This window comes from Loxodonta africana, chromosome 4 (assembly GCF_030014295.1).
Source record: "Loxodonta africana isolate mLoxAfr1 chromosome 4, mLoxAfr1.hap2, whole genome shotgun sequence".
Taxonomy (NCBI): Eukaryota; Metazoa; Chordata; class Mammalia; order Proboscidea; family Elephantidae; genus Loxodonta; species Loxodonta africana.
The window spans coordinates 134,577,740-134,596,590 of record NC_087345.1 but is presented as its reverse complement, the minus strand read 5'-3'; the positions used below and the strand labels follow the sequence as shown (position 1 = coordinate 134,596,590).

General features: G+C 44.2%; 1 protein-coding gene across 3 annotated transcripts in view; it reads right to left on the bottom strand.

The window, feature by feature from the left end:
* Positions 1-457: 457 nt before the first annotated feature.
* Positions 458-18,851, bottom strand: part of VWF (von Willebrand factor) — a 177,248-nt gene continuing 158,854 nt past the window's right edge. For all 3 annotated transcript variants that reach the window (XM_064284716.1, XM_064284718.1, XM_064284717.1), the window contains exons 45-52: positions 17,945-18,125; positions 16,825-16,865; positions 16,224-16,340; positions 5,130-5,228; positions 4,131-4,259; positions 3,558-3,597; positions 1,501-1,598; positions 458-763 (exon numbers count right to left, since the gene is read on the bottom strand). In XM_064284716.1, coding sequence (XP_064140786.1) covers positions 575-763; positions 1,501-1,598; positions 3,558-3,597; positions 4,131-4,259; positions 5,130-5,228; positions 16,224-16,340; positions 16,825-16,865; positions 17,945-18,125 — 894 coding nt within the window. In that variant the 3' untranslated portion in view covers positions 458-574. The remainder of the gene's footprint in view (positions 764-1,500; positions 1,599-3,557; positions 3,598-4,130; positions 4,260-5,129; positions 5,229-16,223; positions 16,341-16,824; positions 16,866-17,944; positions 18,126-18,851) is intronic.

Here is an 18,851-nt window from a genome sequence, read left to right as displayed (position 1 = left end):
TACTAACCAAAAGGTTGGTAGTTCAAATCCACCAGGCGCTCCTTGGAAACTCTATGGAGCTGTCCTACTCTGTCCTATAGGGTCTCTATGAGTCAGAACCAACTTGACGGCAAAGGGTTTTTATCCTGGCAGGAGCCAGGCTCCTGAACCCACCCCTCTGCTATGCCCAGAAGCCCCTGGATTCAGAGATTTCAGAGCCTGGTGTTCCCGAGCAAGCCCCTCTCATTTCAGGCCATGGGGCTGAGTTTTCTGAGACCTGCTCCACACTATTCCCTCTCCACCCCCTGGGGCACGAGAAACAAACAAACAAAAATTGAGGCAAGACATTACTTTTTCCCAGAACTCAACAGCGCCCGCCCACAGACACTAGGGCTGGAGTGTGTTCTCCCTCCCAACTTTCCCCAGCCTACAGGTGCCGTCTGGCCTGAAAGACGCAGCGAACCAACAACCTTTTGTGAGATGAGAGATTAGCCTTTATTGTGGGCCCAGCAGGGCAGAAGAGTAGCACATGCAGAAGACTGAGCAGCACGCTGACAACTGGCGGGTTTGGTCAAGGCAGTGGAGCTGCCTGGCCTCACTTGCTGCACTTCCTGGGGGAGCACGTGCACTGCATGGCGTTGAGGATCTCGTGGTACACCACGGAGCCATTGGTGCAGTGCAGGCGCACCCGCACGGGCTCCGTCCGCGTCGGCGAGCAGCAGGAGCACTGGTCCTGCACATCCTTCATTTCGATGGAGTATATGGCTTTGCTGGCACACTTACCCTGCAACAGAGCAGAGAGAGGCGGGCATTGCGATGACAAGAATCCTCAGTGCTGAGGGCTCTGGGGCAGCCAGCTTCCTACCCCCACCTCCAGGTAAGGCAGCCCTTGCCTGGACCATAGAAACCCAGGAGAGCTAGACAATATGTAAGGGTAGATCTCTCAGAGACTTCCAAAATTTCCTCTCACTCTTTGTTTATCTGTCCTTATGGTAATATCCAGAGCTCCTGGGTGGTGCATGCTTGACTACTAGCTGAACCCACCCAGAGGCACCTCGGAAAACAGGCCTGGCAATCTGCTTCCAAAAGGTCACAGCTTTAAAAAGACTATGGAGCAGTTCTACTCCATACACACGGGCTCGCAATGAGTCTAAATGGACTTAACAGCAACTAACAACAACATGGTAATATCCCACACAAATCCCTCTAGCTGAAACTTCTGTGCATGTTTGATTGACCTTCAGGAACTGTAGCCCCCATCTCTCATAAATAACACCCCATTCTCTATATGGGACTTGTTGAGCCATTCCTCAGTTTTTTGTTTTTTTTTTTCTTCTCCTTCTTCTGGGACCTAAAGCTTCCAGTTACTTCAACAAAACATACACTTAAAAAAAAAAATGCTTCAGTTCCTTTCACCTCTCATTCTCCAGATCATTTTAGAGCATAACCACAGAGATGTGTCCAAACAAGGAGGCTCAGCCCATCCCACTTCAGGCCTCAGTGAAGTCAGGGACTCCTTACCTGGCAGTAATGAATGTCCACCTCCTCTTCGGACTTACAGTCTCCTACTTGGACATACTGCAGCCTGGCAGTGATATCTTTGCATTCAGGCTCCTCACCTATGGGACAGGTGAGAGATGGGACTTGGGACCTGCCTGGGGTTCTATAGAACACTCTTCAGCCCCAGGCCCCTCACTTGGTTAGAAATAGGTCAGTTTCACAGTAAACTAATAAAGAAGGCCAGCCACAGGGAGAGGAATTAAGTTATCCTGGTTCACTTCAAGCTGCTCTTGGTCCATCATATTCAGAGATACAGTTATCACTGGGTTTAATTGCTTAATGGTATAATTTTAATTGAAGGAGGAATCTAGATTCTGTGTTTTGGTGATGTAGATGTATGAGATTTGCTTTTATAAAATTATAGACTCTAAAAACCATTATGGTTAGGGCAATCCTCTCATGCTTCTAGCTACATCCAGAAACTAATGGGCAATGAAGTATCCAACAAATATAATTAATATCTATCTATCTCTGCCTTCAAGTAATAGGCAAGGCAAAAGCCATGGCTATATTAGGGCACTTGCTGCCTCTGTGGGAGCCAAGAAGACCCCTAGGAGTCTTCATGGAGTCCTTTCCTTGGATATTGGTGTCTCCAAATTACTGGCATGAGTTTCCTTACATATAAGTGTCGGTGGCATCCAGATCTGAATCTCTACTTGCCCCACTGAGAAGCCTAAGATTTAATGGCAGCTCACCATTCCCATCTGAACACTGGGAGTTTTCCACTCTTGGTTGGCTCCAAATCTAAATCAACCCTAACTATATGTTAACCTGCCTCCCAGCTTCTGAATAATTTCATTTTAAAGGGAAAGCCTGCCAATTATACTTAGAGAATGAAGGAAAACATATTTAGGCTAACATACTTTTTTCTTTTTTTTCCTGTAGATCTAAATCCCTGAGCCTGGCTTATTTTCCTTACAAAGGGTCCCAAAGCCTCCTGAACATACTGATTAACAAAAGCCCCTTGTTGCTGGTTTTGCAGATAACAGCCTCAACCAAATTCCACGTGCAGTGTGCTTAGAGAGAATTCATCTTCTCTGATGGTTTCCTGATTTCACATCCTTAAACCATTCAGATGGGAATAATAGAAAGAGATGCTTTCAAGGTGTGTTTCTTCAATCTGTGATTTGGTTACAGCAATTACAGGGGCTGTCAGAGTAAGTCATCAAGGAAAGAATGAATGGCTGAACATCGAAGGTATTCGTATTTTCACTCTTCCCTTCTCTACATGAACCCAATGCCAAAAAATTTTTTAAATAAGAAATTAGTCCATGGAAGTAATTCTATATTCAGAAAATAGAGCACTAGCATTGAGATACTGAACGTTACTTGTACTCATGAACACAAGAATGTGTGGTAGGAATACTGTCTGATGGGCAAACCTGTTGAGCCTTATCTCCAAAGCTGTTGTAAGCTATTAGGACCAATCAGTATAACATAACTGCAACTTCAGGAAGGGCTGAGAGTGAAGAAGCGGATGTTAATAAACTTGGACCAGCCTTGTGAACCCTTGAGAGGGGACTCTATGTTCTCTGCAGCCCCCACAGCACAAAGTAGTGCTAAATATGAACTAGCTGATGGCTTCTCTTTCTCTTTAAGAAAACGGTATGACCCTCAATGAACAGATGTGTGCTGAGTGTCTTCTCTGTCCAGGTCATGGATCAAGGATGCCTGTCCTTAAGGAGCCTCCACTCAGGTTGGAGAGAGAAGATATCCTCTCATGATAAGACTAGGAGTAACAGAAAGTTCTATGAGGGGAAAGGCATATAAGAGGCTAGAGACAGTAAGGAATTTGGAGGAAGGTGAGGAAGGCATGAAGGGGCTGCTTCACAGGCATTTCAAAGGGAATTTGAGCAGGGGGCATAGTCTGGGAGGGGAGGCTGTTCCCCACAGGTGTGAACACAGTGATTGACCTGTGAACAAGAAGTTATCTTTCTGAAATAAAGCTTATTCCAAAAAACAGCCCCTGGACTTGGTCTGATGAGTTTCAAGGGACAGACTATTGGTAATGTACTCACATGTGTCACAGCAGGTGCCTGGAATTTTCATGATTTTCCCCTAAGAAAACAATGAAGTCCCAGATTAGGCACAAACAGTACATAATCGACAGCTTTCAGATCATCGTGGGCCAAGCCCTGGCTCTGGACTCACTGCCCTGAGCTTAAGTTGTCAGATACAAACCGTGTTTTCCCATCACAAATGTGAGCAGACTGACAACCCTACGTGGCCATGCTGAAACAATTTTGATTATTCTGAATTCTCTCCCAACAGAGCTATCAGGATCATCATTCCCAGTGGAGTCTGGAAACTAGTGAAATCTCTCATCTTTCTACTCAAGGATCACCGAGTCAGTCTCTCCCAAGGAAAGACTTTTTAAAGATCCTATATATATTGCAGAGTCTTGTGTCTCCATCAGATTTTGATTTTGTAATTCTATCAATTCCTAAACTGAGTCACTGATCTCCCTTGGACACTGGGAAATCACAGTACAGCTAGGCTGTCTGATGTTCAGGAGAAGAGACGGACTCTGTTCATAGAGTAAAAGACTGAGACAATCAAGAAGAAAGCAGAGCCTGAACTCAACTACTTACTCCCTCGGCCAGACATTTGTGTTCATCAAAGGGTGGGCAGCCAGTGACCCTCTTCTCCCAGATGTACTCTCCTCTCTCGTTGACCTTGCAGAAGTGACTATCACAGCCATCCTGGATTGTCTCATCACGCTGAAAGGAAAGACGGGAAGTGGGTAGAGCAAATCTGAAGACCATGTTTGGGTTACAAAGCCACATCAAACCACGGCCTTGGCTCCTGGTCCTCCAGAGAATTATGAAACAAGAATGAGACAGCATACATAAAGTCTCCAAGCCTAGGATACATAACAGAGGTGGAGACCCGGTTTTATAACCTATGTACTATGAGCCAAAACCAACCAGTGGCTGTGGAGCTGACTCCAACTCATGGGAACTCCATGTGTGTCAGAGTAGAACTGTGTTCTACAGTGGCTGATTTTTTGGAAGTAGATCATAAGGCCTTTCTTCTGAGATGCCTCTGAATGGACTCAGACCCCCAACCTTTTGGTTAGCAGCTGTGCACATTAACCATTTGTACCATCCGGTGACTCCTTACTATAAGCAGGGCTGCATAAGTGTAGAGAATCCCCAGATTGTTCAGACTGAGACAAAGTGAGAATAAAACGGCTAATTGATAACTGAACTACAGATGAGCCGGGGCACCACTTCCCAGCCCCACCAGCTAATTCTGCCTTTCAGACTTTTTTTGCCCTGTTTTTCTGTCCAGTCTCATAGACCAATACACTCTCGAGGCTGGGGAAAATCTTAAACCAACTCCCAATTATGAGGCCATATACCAGCCATGCAGTTGTTAAAAAGAACAAAACAGCTACATCAAAGAAAAAGTCTGGGCCTTCTGTAAGGCATTAATATTTTCTTTATGAGATCAGAAAAAAAGTGGAAAAAGAAGCCAGTATTAAGCCAAGCTTAGTACCCCTTTCTTGGAAAAAAAAAAAAAAATCCCCAAATAAGAAACCAGGCTGTTGATATGAAGAGGAATTCTTGAGTTCAACTTGTTCCCACCTGCAGAGTCATGACTTGTCCTCCTCTTAGCTGAATGGTGCAAGTCATAGGCACACATCTCCCGCAGCATTCACCTTGGATCTTTTCTTCCTTGTAACCCTGAATTCAAGAGGAAAAGTAGCCATAGTTGACCTCCCCAGAATATCCCATTTATAAGCAGGTTTTTTTTACTTTGCTGGCTTTCCATCTCTCCTATCCAGCAGTTTCACCTAGAGTTCAGAAAGTCAACACCCAATTCTAACTAACTTTTGTTAGCTCTCAGTCCCTAGGTAGCATTCCTTCCCTCCACATATGTACATCTCACTTAAGTTCTAGCAACCAGACCTATGAAATTAGAGCTCTCCCCTGAGCTCCATACTTAGAAATTCAATTGTTTGTGTGAAAATTGTTTATCTTTTTGTCATCTTAAAACTTAACATATCCAAAATGAAACTTGACGTTTGCCCCAAATCTCATCCTTCTCTAGTCTCTCATCTCTGCAAATTGGGTCATCACCCAGTTGCTCAACCAGAAATCTGTGGGTCATCCTTGACTCCTTCCTTTTTCTCATACCCCCAACTCATCACCAAATCTTGCCAAAAATAGATCTCAAACTCATTGCTTGTCCTGACTAGTGTCCTCTGCCATCACCTAGCTGGACACTAAGAATGGTTTTAATTTGTCTCCCTACCTACATTCTTGCCCCCCTACTATGGGTCTCCCCACAGCTGCTAGAATGACCTTCTTAAAATATAAGTCTAGTCATGTCACTCCCCTGCTTAAAAATCTTCAGTGGAATCCCAGTTCTGGTGATATCAAAGTAGCTTGTATTAGACTGAAAATTATAACCACTCGATAAAATATTAAAAACAGTTGTTTAAAGGCACTGGAGGATGACCAAAAGCAGGGATAAACTGTAGGGTATTAAATCCTTGAAAGAGAGAACCATAATGAGCAAGATTTGCATTTAAATAGCTTTTTCCACTAGGGCAGTCTATATGGCACTGGGCAGCTGGAACTCAAGGCAAAAGTTGTAGTCATATTGGCCTTAGGATTAAGAGGACAGAGTTTGGAACTTCTAGAGGAGCTGCCCTGGTGGGGCAGTGGTTTAAGTGTTTGACTGACTATTAACCAAAAGGTTGGCAGTTCAAATCCACTAGCTGCTCTTTGGAAACCCTGTGGGGCAGTTCTACTCTGTCCTGTTGAGTCACTATGAGTTGGAATCGACACAACAGGTTTTGTTTTGTTTGTTTTTTTAAGAGGAGCTGAAAACTAAAGGGAAAATCCCAGAAAAGAGGAAGCCAGAAAGGGAGAAGACTCTCAAATCTTTGGTCGATCCTTGAACTTCAGAGGGGAGTCACCAAGGATACCAGGAACAAAACAACATCTAGAAGGCTGAAAGAGCAGAAATTTCAGCAGCTGCACACCACAGAGGAGACAAGAGTTCAGAGTCCAAATCCTACTAAGTCAGAGGGACTAGGTAAAAATCTCAGGTTTGCACTGAAATCTCAAAATGCCAAGGCTTAGGCATAAAAACTATGTCCGGGACTAAGGGATTCACCCTATGACTAAGGGAAATACTGAAATAGATCCTCTCTAATGCAGTCTAGGAAACCCTGGTGGCGTAGTGGTTAAGTGCTACAGCTGCTAACCAAGAGGTCTACGCTTTGAATCTGTCATGGATTGAATTGTGTCCCCCCAAAAATATGTGTCAACTTGGTTAGGCAATGATTCCCAGTATTGTGTGGTTGTCCTTCATTTTGTGGTTGTAATTTTATGTTAAGAGGACTTAGGGTGGGATTGTAACACCACCCTTACTCAGGTCACCTCCCTGACCCAAGATAAAGAGAGTTCCCCTGGGGTGTGGCCTGCACCACCTTTTATCTCTTAAGAGATAAAAGGAAAGAGAAGCAAGCACAGACTTGGGGACCTTATACCACCAAGAAAGCAGCACCAGGAGCAGAGCGCGTCCTTTGGACCCGGGGTTCCTGCGTCTGAGAAGCTCCTTGACCATGGGAAGATTAAGAACAAGGACCTTCTTCCAGAGCTGACAGAGAGAGAGCCTTCCCCTGGGGCTGATAATTTGAGTTTGGACTTTTAGCCTACTTTACTGTGAGGAAATACATTTCTCTTTGTTAAAGCCATCCACTTGTGGTATTTCTGTTATGGCAGCACTAGATGACTAAGACAGACTCTACCAGGTACTCCTTGGAAACTCTATGGGACTGTACTACTGTGGTCTATAGGGTTGCTATGAGTCGGAATCAACTTGGTGGCAATGGGTTTGGTTTGATTTCAATGCAGTCTAAAACCAAGACTCCTTTAGTTCAAGGTGAACTGCCAATAGCTTAACTGCCTGCTAAAACCAAATTCATCAAAGGAAAATAATAATTCAAAGTCTCTTCAACACATATATAATGTCTAACACATAATAAAAAAAAATTCTAGATATGCAAAGAAATTGAAAAATTTGGTCAACACTCAAAAAAAAAAAATCACTCTATAGAAACAGACACAAATGATCCAGGTATTGGAATTAGCAGGGAGGAAGTTTAAAACAACTCCGATAAATATATAAAGGAGTCTACAGGAAAAGATGGACATAGTGGAGGAAGGAAAAGAGATGAGGAATTTCAAAAGAGATCTGGAGACTTAAAAAAGAAAAGAAAATTCTACAACTAGAAAACACAATACATAAAAAATTCCCTAGATGAAACTAACTGAAGATAGGGCACAAGAAAAGAATGCATCAATAATCTTTAAGACCGTATCAATAGCATTTACCCAAACTAAAGCACAGAGAGAAAAAAAGGCTAGAAAAAAATATACAGAGCCCTAATGACCAGTGGAGCAGTGTCAAGTGGTCTAATATACACGTAATTAGAATCCCAGAAAGAGAGGAGTGAAAAAATAGGGCAGAAAAACATGGAAGAAGTAATAGCTGAAATGTTTCCCAATTTGATTAAAAAAAAAAAAAAAATCAACCCACAGACCCAGGAAGCTCCATGAATCCCAAGTAGGAAAAGTATAAAGAACACTTGCTATTGTTAGGTGCCATCAAGTGGGCTCCAACTCATAGTGACCCTATGTACGACAGAATGAAACACTGCCAGGTCCTGAGCCATCCTCACAATCGTTGCCATGTTTGACCCCATTGTTGCAGCCACTGTGTCAATCCATCTTGTCGAGGGTGTTCCTCTCTTTCACGGACCCTCTACTTTACCAAGCATGATGTCCTTCTCCAGGGATTGATCCCTCCTGATAACATGTCCAAAGAACATGAGATGAAGTCTTACCATCCTTGCTTCTAAGGACCATTCTGGTTGTACTTCTTCCAAGACATATTTGTTCGTTCCTCTGGCAGCCCGTGGAATATTCAATATTCTTCACAACCATTATTCAAAGGCATCAATTCTTCTTCAGTTTTCCTTATTCATTGTCCAGCTTTCACATGCATATGAGGCAACTGAAAATATCATGGGTCAGGCACACCTTAGTCCTCAAGGTGACATCTTTGCTTTTTCACATCTTAAAGAGGTCTTTTGCAGCAGATTTGCCCAATGTAATATGTCATTTGATTTCCTGACTGCTGCTTCCATGGGCATCAATTGTGGATACAAGTCAAATGCAATCCTTGACAACTTCAATATTTTCTCCATTTATCATGATGTTCCTTATTGGTCCAGTTGTGAGGATTTTTGTTTTCTTTATGTTGAGGTGTAATCTATACTGAAGGCTGTGGTTTTGATCTTCATCAGTAAGTGCTTCAAGTCCTCTTCACTTTCAGCAAGCAAGGTTGTGTCAACCGAATATTGCAAGTTGTTAATGTGTCTTCCTCCAACCCTGATGCCACATTCTTCATATAGTCCAGCTTCTCAGATTATCTGCCCAGCATACAGAATGAATAAGTATGGTGAAAGGTTACAACTCTGACACACACCTCTCCTTTCTAAACCATGCAGTATCCTCTTGCTCTGTTAGACAACTGCCTCTTGGTCTATGTACAAGTTCTGCATATGAGCACAATTAAAAATACAGAATAGATTAGAAAACAAATAAGAATATAGAAAAGAAAATGACTCATAAGCATATACCCAAACTTCCAAAAGCCAAAGATAAAGAAAAAACTCTTAAAAGCAGCCAGAAAGGAGGCCATGGGAGGGAAGCACACACAGGGGAACAAAAAAAAAAAAAAATGGCAGCTGACTTCTCATTAGAAGCAAAGTAAGCCTGTATTTAAAGTGATAAAAGAAAAAAACTGTCAACCTGGAGCTCTATATCCAGTGTTGTTGTTAGGTACTGCCCTCATTGGTTCCAACTCATAGTGACCTTACATACAACAAGATGAAACACTGCCCAGTCCCGAGCCATCTTCACAATCATTGCTATGTTTGAGCCCATTGCTGCGGCTGCTGTGTCAATCCATCTCATTGAGAGTCTTCATCTTTTTCCTGACTCTCCACTTTACCAAGCATGATATCCTTCTCCAGGAACCGGTCCTTCCTGATAACATCCAAAGTTATTCCAAAGTAAGTGAGACAAAGTCTCACCACCCTTGCTTCTAAGGAGCATTCTGGCTGGACTTCTTCCAAGACAGATTTGAGGTAAAATAAAAACATTTTCAGATGAATGGAATCTGAGATAATTTATTGCTATGTGGCCCACACTAAAAGAAATGAAAAAAAAAAAGTTCTTCAGATTGAAGGGAAATGATATAACAGTTCTTCAGGCTGAAAGGAAATGATATTCAGATACACAGGAAGGTAGAACAGTGGGAATGATAAATGTGTAGGTAAATATAAAATACCATTTTTAGTTCTTGAATTCTACAGAAAACAACTGACTGTTTAAAACAAACAACAGAAACAATATATTGTGAGGCTTAGCTCTTGTCTAGAAATAAAGAAAATGACAACAATACCACAAAGTATTGGAGAACATTACATTACACATGAAATGCTATAATATTAAATCGAGATAGACTGTGCTAAACCAAGGATGCATACTGCAATCTCTAAAATAATCGCTAAAACAATAGCATAAAGAAATAGTTAAAACGCTGATAAACCAAAAAAAAAAAAAAAAACCGTTGTCATCAAGTTGATTCTGACTCATAGGGACCCTACAGGAGAGAGTAGAACTGCCACATAAGGTTTCCAAGGCTGGAGGAGCTAAAATGAAATCCAGGCAGTCTCTGCATCACGAACAAGTTCCTTTCCTAAGTCTGTCTTTAAGTCGAATTTGTACATAAATCGGAACTGTTAGGTACAGGTTCGTATCTAACGTCAGTTAGTCAAATGTTTGTCTTAGTATATAGTGTACCTTTCCTATGCATAAAAAATATTAAAGAAATACTTTGAGAACATTAAAACATCTTTAACATAATAATAATGTTTTGATGGGACTCACAAAGTGATGCCTGTTTGTTGTTACAAACCATTGCATATACCTCGAATTTTTAACGTAATAAGCTTCACGGGGTTGGTTCATAACTACAGGCTGTACCTAAGTCCAACGTTTATAACCCGGGGACTGCGTGTACTACAGAAAAAAAAAAACAAAACTCAATGGAACCAAAAGAAGACAGATAAAAAGAAACAATAGAACAGAGAGGACATATAAAATGAACAGGAAAAAAAAAAAACTGGTAGATTTAAACCTAAACGTATCAACAAATTAAATGTAAAGGGGAGAGGAGGAATCCTAACTAAAAATGGAGATTGTCAGACCTATACAAGAGATGCACTTTCAATGAGAAGAAACAGAGAAGTTGAAAATAAAAAGATGGAAAAAGATTTATCATGCAAACTCTAAGAATAAGAAAGCCACCAATATAGCCACATTAATACCAAACAAAGGAGACTTTAAGATGAGGAAACTACAAAAAAAACAAGGCGATTATTTCATAACATAAAAAAAAAACATAAAAGACGATATTTATCAAGAAGACATAAACATCCTAATTATGTATGCATCTAATAACAGAGCTTCCTAATTACATGAAGCAAAATTGACAGAACTGAAGTTGGTAATTCACACATTTATGCATTTATCAGAAGTCATCGAACTACACTCAATAGCTGCATTTTATTGTAGGTAAATTATACATCATTTTAAAATAAATATACAAAAAAAAAATTTTTTTTAACTTTCTATGGTGTTCCATTACATTTAAAATAAAAGTCAATCTCCCTTTTTTTTTACCGTGCCCTACAAGGTCCAACAAGATCTGGCCCTTTCCTAACTTTCAGACCTTATCTTGTACCACCACTCCCTCACTCTCCGCAATCCATCCCCACGCATCTGCTAGGCCCGTGAACACGCAAAGTTCTTTCCCACCTTGGGGCCTTCGTGCACGCTGTTCCCTCTACCCGGAGCGCACCTCCCCCCACTCTTTGGTAAATAGCTTTTTCTAACCGTTTAGTCATTATTTTAAATATCATTGGATCAGGGAGGTCTTCCAAGACTCCTGACACTACACACACACACACACTCTTTACAACACTTACACAATCTGTAATTTTTAAAAATGCATCCTAGATTTTTTTTTTCTCTGCTTGACACGCATAAAAGTTCCAAACTATGTCTACGCTGTTAAGTTCCAGACTACATCTCTGCTGTTCAGGGCTGTACCCTCAGCACTCAGCACTTCACAGGCACGCCTACATTCACTGACAGGTGAGTTCAGCTGGGAGCTCACTGGTAGTGGCTTAAGGTGAGAGTCTTTCATTTACATCTGAATTTGAGAAAGCAGCAGCTTCCAGACTGCTAGATTTTACTATCTTATAAAAATGTCCCCAAATCTGGGAGACAACACAGGGTTAAAAACCAAACCCATTGCTGTAGAGTTGATTATGACTCATAGAGACCCTATAGGACAGAATAGAACTGCCCCACAGGGAGTGGCTGGTGGATTCGAACTGCCAACCTTTTGGTTAGCAGCCAAACGCTTAACCACTTCGTCACCAGGGCCCCACAACATGGGGTTACCAACTTTTTATTTTCCAAAGTAACAGTATTTTAAATAATTTTAATAAAACAAACAATAAAAAGCCACCATCAACTGTCTCACTATTTCATAAAAATGAAAGCTTCTTTTTAACTCTCCCCACGCCCCCCGAGGAACGTAATCTCAAAATTTTACAAAGGACACATTTCCTTACGTGAGAAACTACATTGTCATTCCTTTTCTCCTTTTCCACATTTACTAATCAACACTTTGAGATCCACTCACTGAGGTTCTGAAGGGTTTTTCAGCATGAATCTCTAACAGGAAAATTTGGAGCACCTAGACAGAAGACCTGTCCTTCCACATCATTTCCCTCATTCAGTGCACAAGGACTGAGGGCTGCTAACCAGTAGGCAAGGCTAGGAGTCAGTAAGCCTCCGCTTAAGTGAATTTAAACAGTTTGCTGCCCATAAATCAAGCCATGACCTCAATGTGTCCTCAGGGAGGAGGCAATAGAGAAAGCAGTGAGGACAGAGCTCAGCACAGAAACAGGGAGACTGGGCCCAGGCCAAAAACACCACTTCCAAATGACACTAGTGGAATTTGAGGGCCATTAGGCAGGGTTTCGGTTGTGAACTTTAAGCTGTATTTTTAAAAATGCACGATTCCTGAAAGGTACATGACTGAGGTACATGGGAAAGGAAGAAAAGAGATGGAATAGACATTACGAGGGAATGTGAGTGGTTAAGAGTCAGAAGGAGGAAATAAAATAAGGCTTAAGCCAGGCAGGATTTCATGGGAGCTTGGACTTGGGCATTTTTTAGTGAGTGTTGGAAGAAGAGACTAGGAAATGTCCTCCCCTCAGCAAGGCTGAGGAGAGGAAAATGGACAAAACCTTTACAAAATAAAGGGGGAGACCAGCGGAGGAGGGGACTGCAAAGTGAAGGGGAAGGGGCCTGGAAGGCAAAATCCAGACACCAGAGGGGGAGAGGGCAAAGTTAGGCAAAGAATCAGAAAAGGCAGAGGAGGTGAAAGAACAGAGAGGAAAAAAAGGGGAGGCAGAAAGTAATAAGGAGAAGGGCAATTATTTTAAGATTGTGGTGAGACTTGGCAAAGAGGGAGGACAGCAGAACCACGTGCAGAACTGAATAAGGCAGACAGGCCCTCCTGCGTGTCTGCTGCCCTGCACAGCAAGACAGACCACAGCTGCACACCATGACGAGGGCTTGTGTCAGCCCTGCTGGACTTCCCGGGTATGTGTTCCATATGCCACCATGCATGCAGAAGGGCAGGGCTGAATGGGCTTGTGATGGAACATTCCATTATGGCTAGAAACATCCTCTCGTCTCTCTCACTTCTACCTGCTGAGCCAAGTTCCGTTGTTTAGCTCTGAGCAACCAATTAGCCGTGCTCCCTCTGCTCCCTCCTCCCCGCAAAACTCTGCTTTGCACATGTCTCAGAGCTTCTTTCCATAAATTTCATGGGCTGCTCAAAGCTCCCCAGTCTTATCTCTCTCCCTGTTTCTCTATTCCAACCCTTGCTTCCATCTGCCAGTCTGCCCCTTCATGGAAGGGCCTTTATTCTACATTCCAGCCACTGCTCAAGGGCAGCTCAGGTTCCTCCTCCTCTGGGATGCTTCTCAGTGCTCCACGTCAGGGTGACCTCCCTTCCTCATGCTTTCCTTGACAGCTCACACATCAAGCTTCAGCTCTACCATTCAGCAGCACAAACAGCCTTCTGCTGATGTCCTGCTAGGTGTAAGCACTGTCTTGCCTGGACTCCCATCTTTTTGGCGATGTTAACACTTTAGACCCACCTGGACTTAATTCACCACCACTCCCCCCAGCTCCAGAGGGCCTCACTGTGGCCCTTCATAGCAGAGGAGAATAATAAGACCGGTTAAGGATCCTGAGCTACAATGGAGTCACCTGGGCAGGTTTCAGCAGAATTGGGAGATGCACGGTAGCGTTGGAAACCCTGGTAGCATAGTGGTTAAGTGCTATGGCTGCTAACCAAAGGGTCAGCAGTTCAAGTCCACCAGGTGCTCCTTGGAAACTCTATGGGGCAGTTCTACTCTATCTTATAGGGTCGCTATGAGTCAGAAGCAACTCGACGGCACTGGGTTGGGGACAGTAGAGTTAACACAGGGGTGCTCAAGAGCAAGGAGATGAGTATACTGCCCTAAGGAGATTTCAGAGGCAAGGAGGAAAAATACAAAAGCCAAGAGGGATTTACTTATAATATTTAGAAACCCACATCTAGACTGGATTTTAAAGTAGGATTTCTTACAACGTGGAAGAGGCTACCATACTGCCTTCTGACCACCAGAGGGTGCTGTTAGGGGGTCGGCAGGCTCACACTGTAGAAAGCAGGCTATGGCCTTCCTCTCCTTCCATCACTGCCTAGATGGTAGTTCAATGAACACCCACAGAAAGGGGGTGTCACATAGCCCCAGATAGTATTATCTCACTCCATATTAAAGCCAAATGTATTCTAGGAAGTTAGCTACACACATACACACACAAACTGCACCAAAACTCTAAAAAAAAGCACATGCTTAGCTGGCTTCTTTCTAATTAAGGCAGGAATGTTCTCTCTGAACCATTCTGTCAGAAAGAGCTGTGTCTCCTATAGAACCATCCGCTCTACATATATTTCATTAAGCCCTTATCTGAACATGACACTGTACAAAGTGCCATACAGGACACACATGTAGAACACTTGGCCCTTGTCCTCAAGAGCATACGAACTATCTGCATAACCTACCAGCTCCCATTCTGTTTCTGTTCCGTCCCCATCCCCTCCCTATGCCCCAACCCCTCCGGTCAACTGTGCTGCTCTGCCTATAACCGGCTCCCCTCCCCACCTCCCCCCACCAACTCCCCAGTGGCCCCAGCCTCCTGCCTCACAAAGATGAGGGAGAAGCCCTCCCCTTACACCATCTAAAAGAGCTATTACTATACTTTGTGCATCTGATTCACAAGAAACTCATTGGACCAATTGTATTTCCTGTAACAGCAGAAGTCCTGAACTCAGAGGCGAGTCTGAGGACGAATCTACGGCCTCCTCCAGAGCTTCAGGCTCTGTCCTGACACCCAGCTTTACCTACACGGTACTCATAAAATCCCAGTGAGACGGGACTAAAAGACATAATTAAAACAAGAAATTGTCGTTTTTCATCTACCAAATTAGAAAGGATGATTGACCTTCCCAGAATCCATTCTAAGGAAGCGTTCATTCAGAGCAAACACAGTCATCCTGACCTGGCAAAATCAGGGTGAAATACTTTAAACCATCTCACTGTCCCAATAATAAAATGTATATGTTGAGACATTTCCATCCAAATGAATATTATGTAGCCATGCAGCCTTGCACATAAAACCAAAAAAACCAAACCCATTGCGGTCAAGTCTATGCCAACTCATAGCACTCTTATAGAACAGAGTAGAACTGCCCCACGGGCTTTCCAAAGAGCAGCTAGTGGATTCAAACTGCTGACCTTTTTGGTTAGCAGCCAAGCTCTTAACCACTGTCCCACCAGGGCTCCAGCCTTGCACATAGTGTCTGATAAATATTTAACTTATTAATCATTCATATTTTCAAAGAATGTTAGTGATGTTTTTTATAATGGTGTTGTAAGTATAAATACATATGCTGTAAACTGTAGATGTATTATTATGTTGTTGTTGTGTGCCGTTGAGTCAATTCCGACTCATAGCAACCTCACAGAAGAGAGCAGAACTGCCCATTGGGTATATAAGGTTGTAATCTTTACAAGAGCAGATTGCCAGGCCTTTTCTCCTGAGGAGCTGCTGTATGAGTTCAAATCATTGATCTTTCAGTTAGCAGCCAAGCACTTAACCATTGTACCACCAGGGCTCCTTACAGTATCATAAGCCTTGTAAATATTATGTTCAATAAAAAACACAGGAGGAAAATATTTCAAATTTACAAAACAAAATTATAATTATTTCTGAGGCCCATGGTTTGGGTGGGTAGCTTTTACTCTCTTCTTTATAGTTGTCAAATATTTTCCATAATCAGCAAATAATGAAAGGTTTATTTAAAGACCTCAGGGAGGTCCCATTGCTTGGTTCACACAAGAGTTGGGTCTGTGTGTCCCCTTTCTGTGGGGACCCCCTCAGTCCTGGCTGACTCTGTCTTACCAGTGGGCAGGCCTCACAGGTGGTCTTCCTGCACTCCAGCTTGAACCCCGTGATGGCTCCCAGCTGGACAGTGCAGTGGCAAACTGTGCACACATCGATCATCAGACTCTTTCCAGGCTGGAACCAAAGACACCAGGGTCAGGTTTCCCTGGCCTCCCCAGCCCCCAACCCTCCCTCGCCTCATCCACCCATCCACTTGACGACCTGTAGCTGCCATAAGCCATCACCTGATGCTCTTCCTGTATCCTGTCCTGCCCTCCCACCTCAAGTATGGCAATGATAAGAGTGAGGGCTTCATGCCAGTGTGAGTGGGAGACAGGCCGAAATGTGCGCAATGACTTCTGGGTACTTCTCTGTATACACAGGAATGGCCATGTGCCTGGGATGGAAGCCAAGAGGTGGGTGCTAGACAGCAGGGCCCAGGGCCTAGAGAGAACACTGTCCCTAGCCCAGGCTTCCAGATGCCTCAGAGGCCCTGCCAGCAATGGACAGTGTGCTGGAGGCAGGTCTCCCAGGCTCCTTTCATTCCACTTTAGAATGGCAGTCTGGCCCTGGCTGCCCCACTCTTCACACAGCACCCCATCTCTGTCCCACCACTCACCCCAATGATGGTGCCATTGAGCACACAGGCCTTCACCGGCTCTGAGGGAGGGAGAGAAGTGAAGAGCGTGAGTGTGCAGAACATGCCCTGGCTAGAACAGGGGTGTGCGCTGGGAGCAGGGCCCAGCAGCTTCCCTTCAGGGCCTTCTCCCCACCCTGCCCCCTTCTAGGCCTCTCTCTTCCATCTGCCCATCCTTCTCTCAGCCCTCCCTCCAGAGCTTGTGGGTTCTGCTGCCAGAGTCCCTGGGGCCTTCTTCCCCCAGACCTGCCAAGGGAGGGCTTCCATACCAGCCAGCCCGCAGTGAGCAGATCCCTGTCCACTCTCAAGAGGACAGCACTTGTTTAAGTGAATTCACGGGAAGGGATAACTGAGAGGATATTTGAGTTTATGAGAGAATAAAGTTCTACTCTTAAAATTTAAGTCCCAAGATAAAGTCACACAAGGAATATAAGGCAGGGTGGTGGAGAGAGTTGGCTTTTGTTTTAATTTCTGTTTGTTTGTTTGCTTGTAGGCAGGAGTTATTAGTGCCATTAAGTCGATCCCCACTCATGGCGACCCCATGCGTGCACAGTAGAACTGCACACCATAGGATTTTCAAGGGTGTATCCTTTCAGAAGTAGATCGCCAGGCCTGTCCTCTGAGGTGCCCCTGGGTGGGTTCAAACCACCAACCTTTTGGCTAGTAGTCATGTACTTAACCCTTTCTAGCACCCAGGGAGTTGGAATCCCTTCCCCTATCAGAAGGGATACAGCATATGATTGAGAAGGTGTTCTCTAGGATCAGAGAAGGGAAGCCTAGCATTAAAACCCAGCTCTACCACTCACCAACCTCACCTGCACAAATGGAGGTAGTAACAGCTCCCACTGCATGGGATCACATGAGATAATGGTACAACGCCCTCATTAAGCACAGTGCTAGCCGTAGGGTGACCTTCAGGAAATTGTTATACTTTTCTCATCTTATTGGCTTTCTCATAGAAACATTAGGCACAGATGAGAAGATTTTGATCCTGCCCATTTCCCTAACTGTTAAAAGGGAAAGAACTCAGAAGTCAGTAGGGGAAGACAGGCTTGAAGGTGGGGCCACAGGCCCAGCCCAGCCTCTGGCCAGCACGCCTTACCACAGTGACAGGTGGGGCAACACTCAGAGGTCTTGCAGCTCAGCTGGAAGCCAGTGGGACAGGTGGGGACATCCAGATGAGGGCAGGAGACATTTCTCTGTTGCACAAAGACCTCCTCCTTCACTTGCACACACTCGTTGAGGAGACAGGGATTCTCGGGGGAGGCCCAGCGAGAGCCAATCTGTGGAGCACCTGAGTTAGTCAAATGTGCTGGGACAGGTCGGGGCCCAAGGTCAGAATGGGAGTGCTCTGTTCTCTCAAGGGGCTGGTTTGGGTCCTGGAGGTGGGCCCTGGAGTAGACCCTGGAGGTGAGCCCCAGCTTAATGTCCAAATCCTACCAGGCAGCAGCTCGGGGTAAGAGGCAAGTAAGGCCCACAGAGGAAATGAATGGAGCTCATTGCAGGTCCTTCAGTGAGTCAGGGTTAAAGCCACCAGGACCAATATCCTAGCTGAGTCACTTGTTCCCCAACAGCCACCATCTTCAACCACCTGAGTGAGCCCTTAGGGAAGCCAGGAAACACTCCCTTCTAGCCTCAACATTGCTTTGTGCTGAGCCCAGAGACTCAAGGGCACTTTGACCAAGAAGTCACAGCAGAGGCTGGCATGGAGGAGGTACAGAGAGGAGTTGACCATTTCCCCAGCCTCGCTCCATATCTAACTCCTATGTGGAGCTGGCTGGAGCGCTGGCCTCTGACCCTTATAGTTATATGTCCCTGAGGTATCCAGGGCTGTGGATGGGTGGGCCTGGCCTCAAGGGCTTGCTCCACAGATGTAAAGCACTGAAAGTGGCCATGAACATGATTCAGAAAGTCACCAGAGAGGTTCTGCTGGAAAATATGTTACAACAAGCGCTGTCTGTGTAGACCAGGAACCAACTATGTAAATAGATACACTCTGGCCACTCATT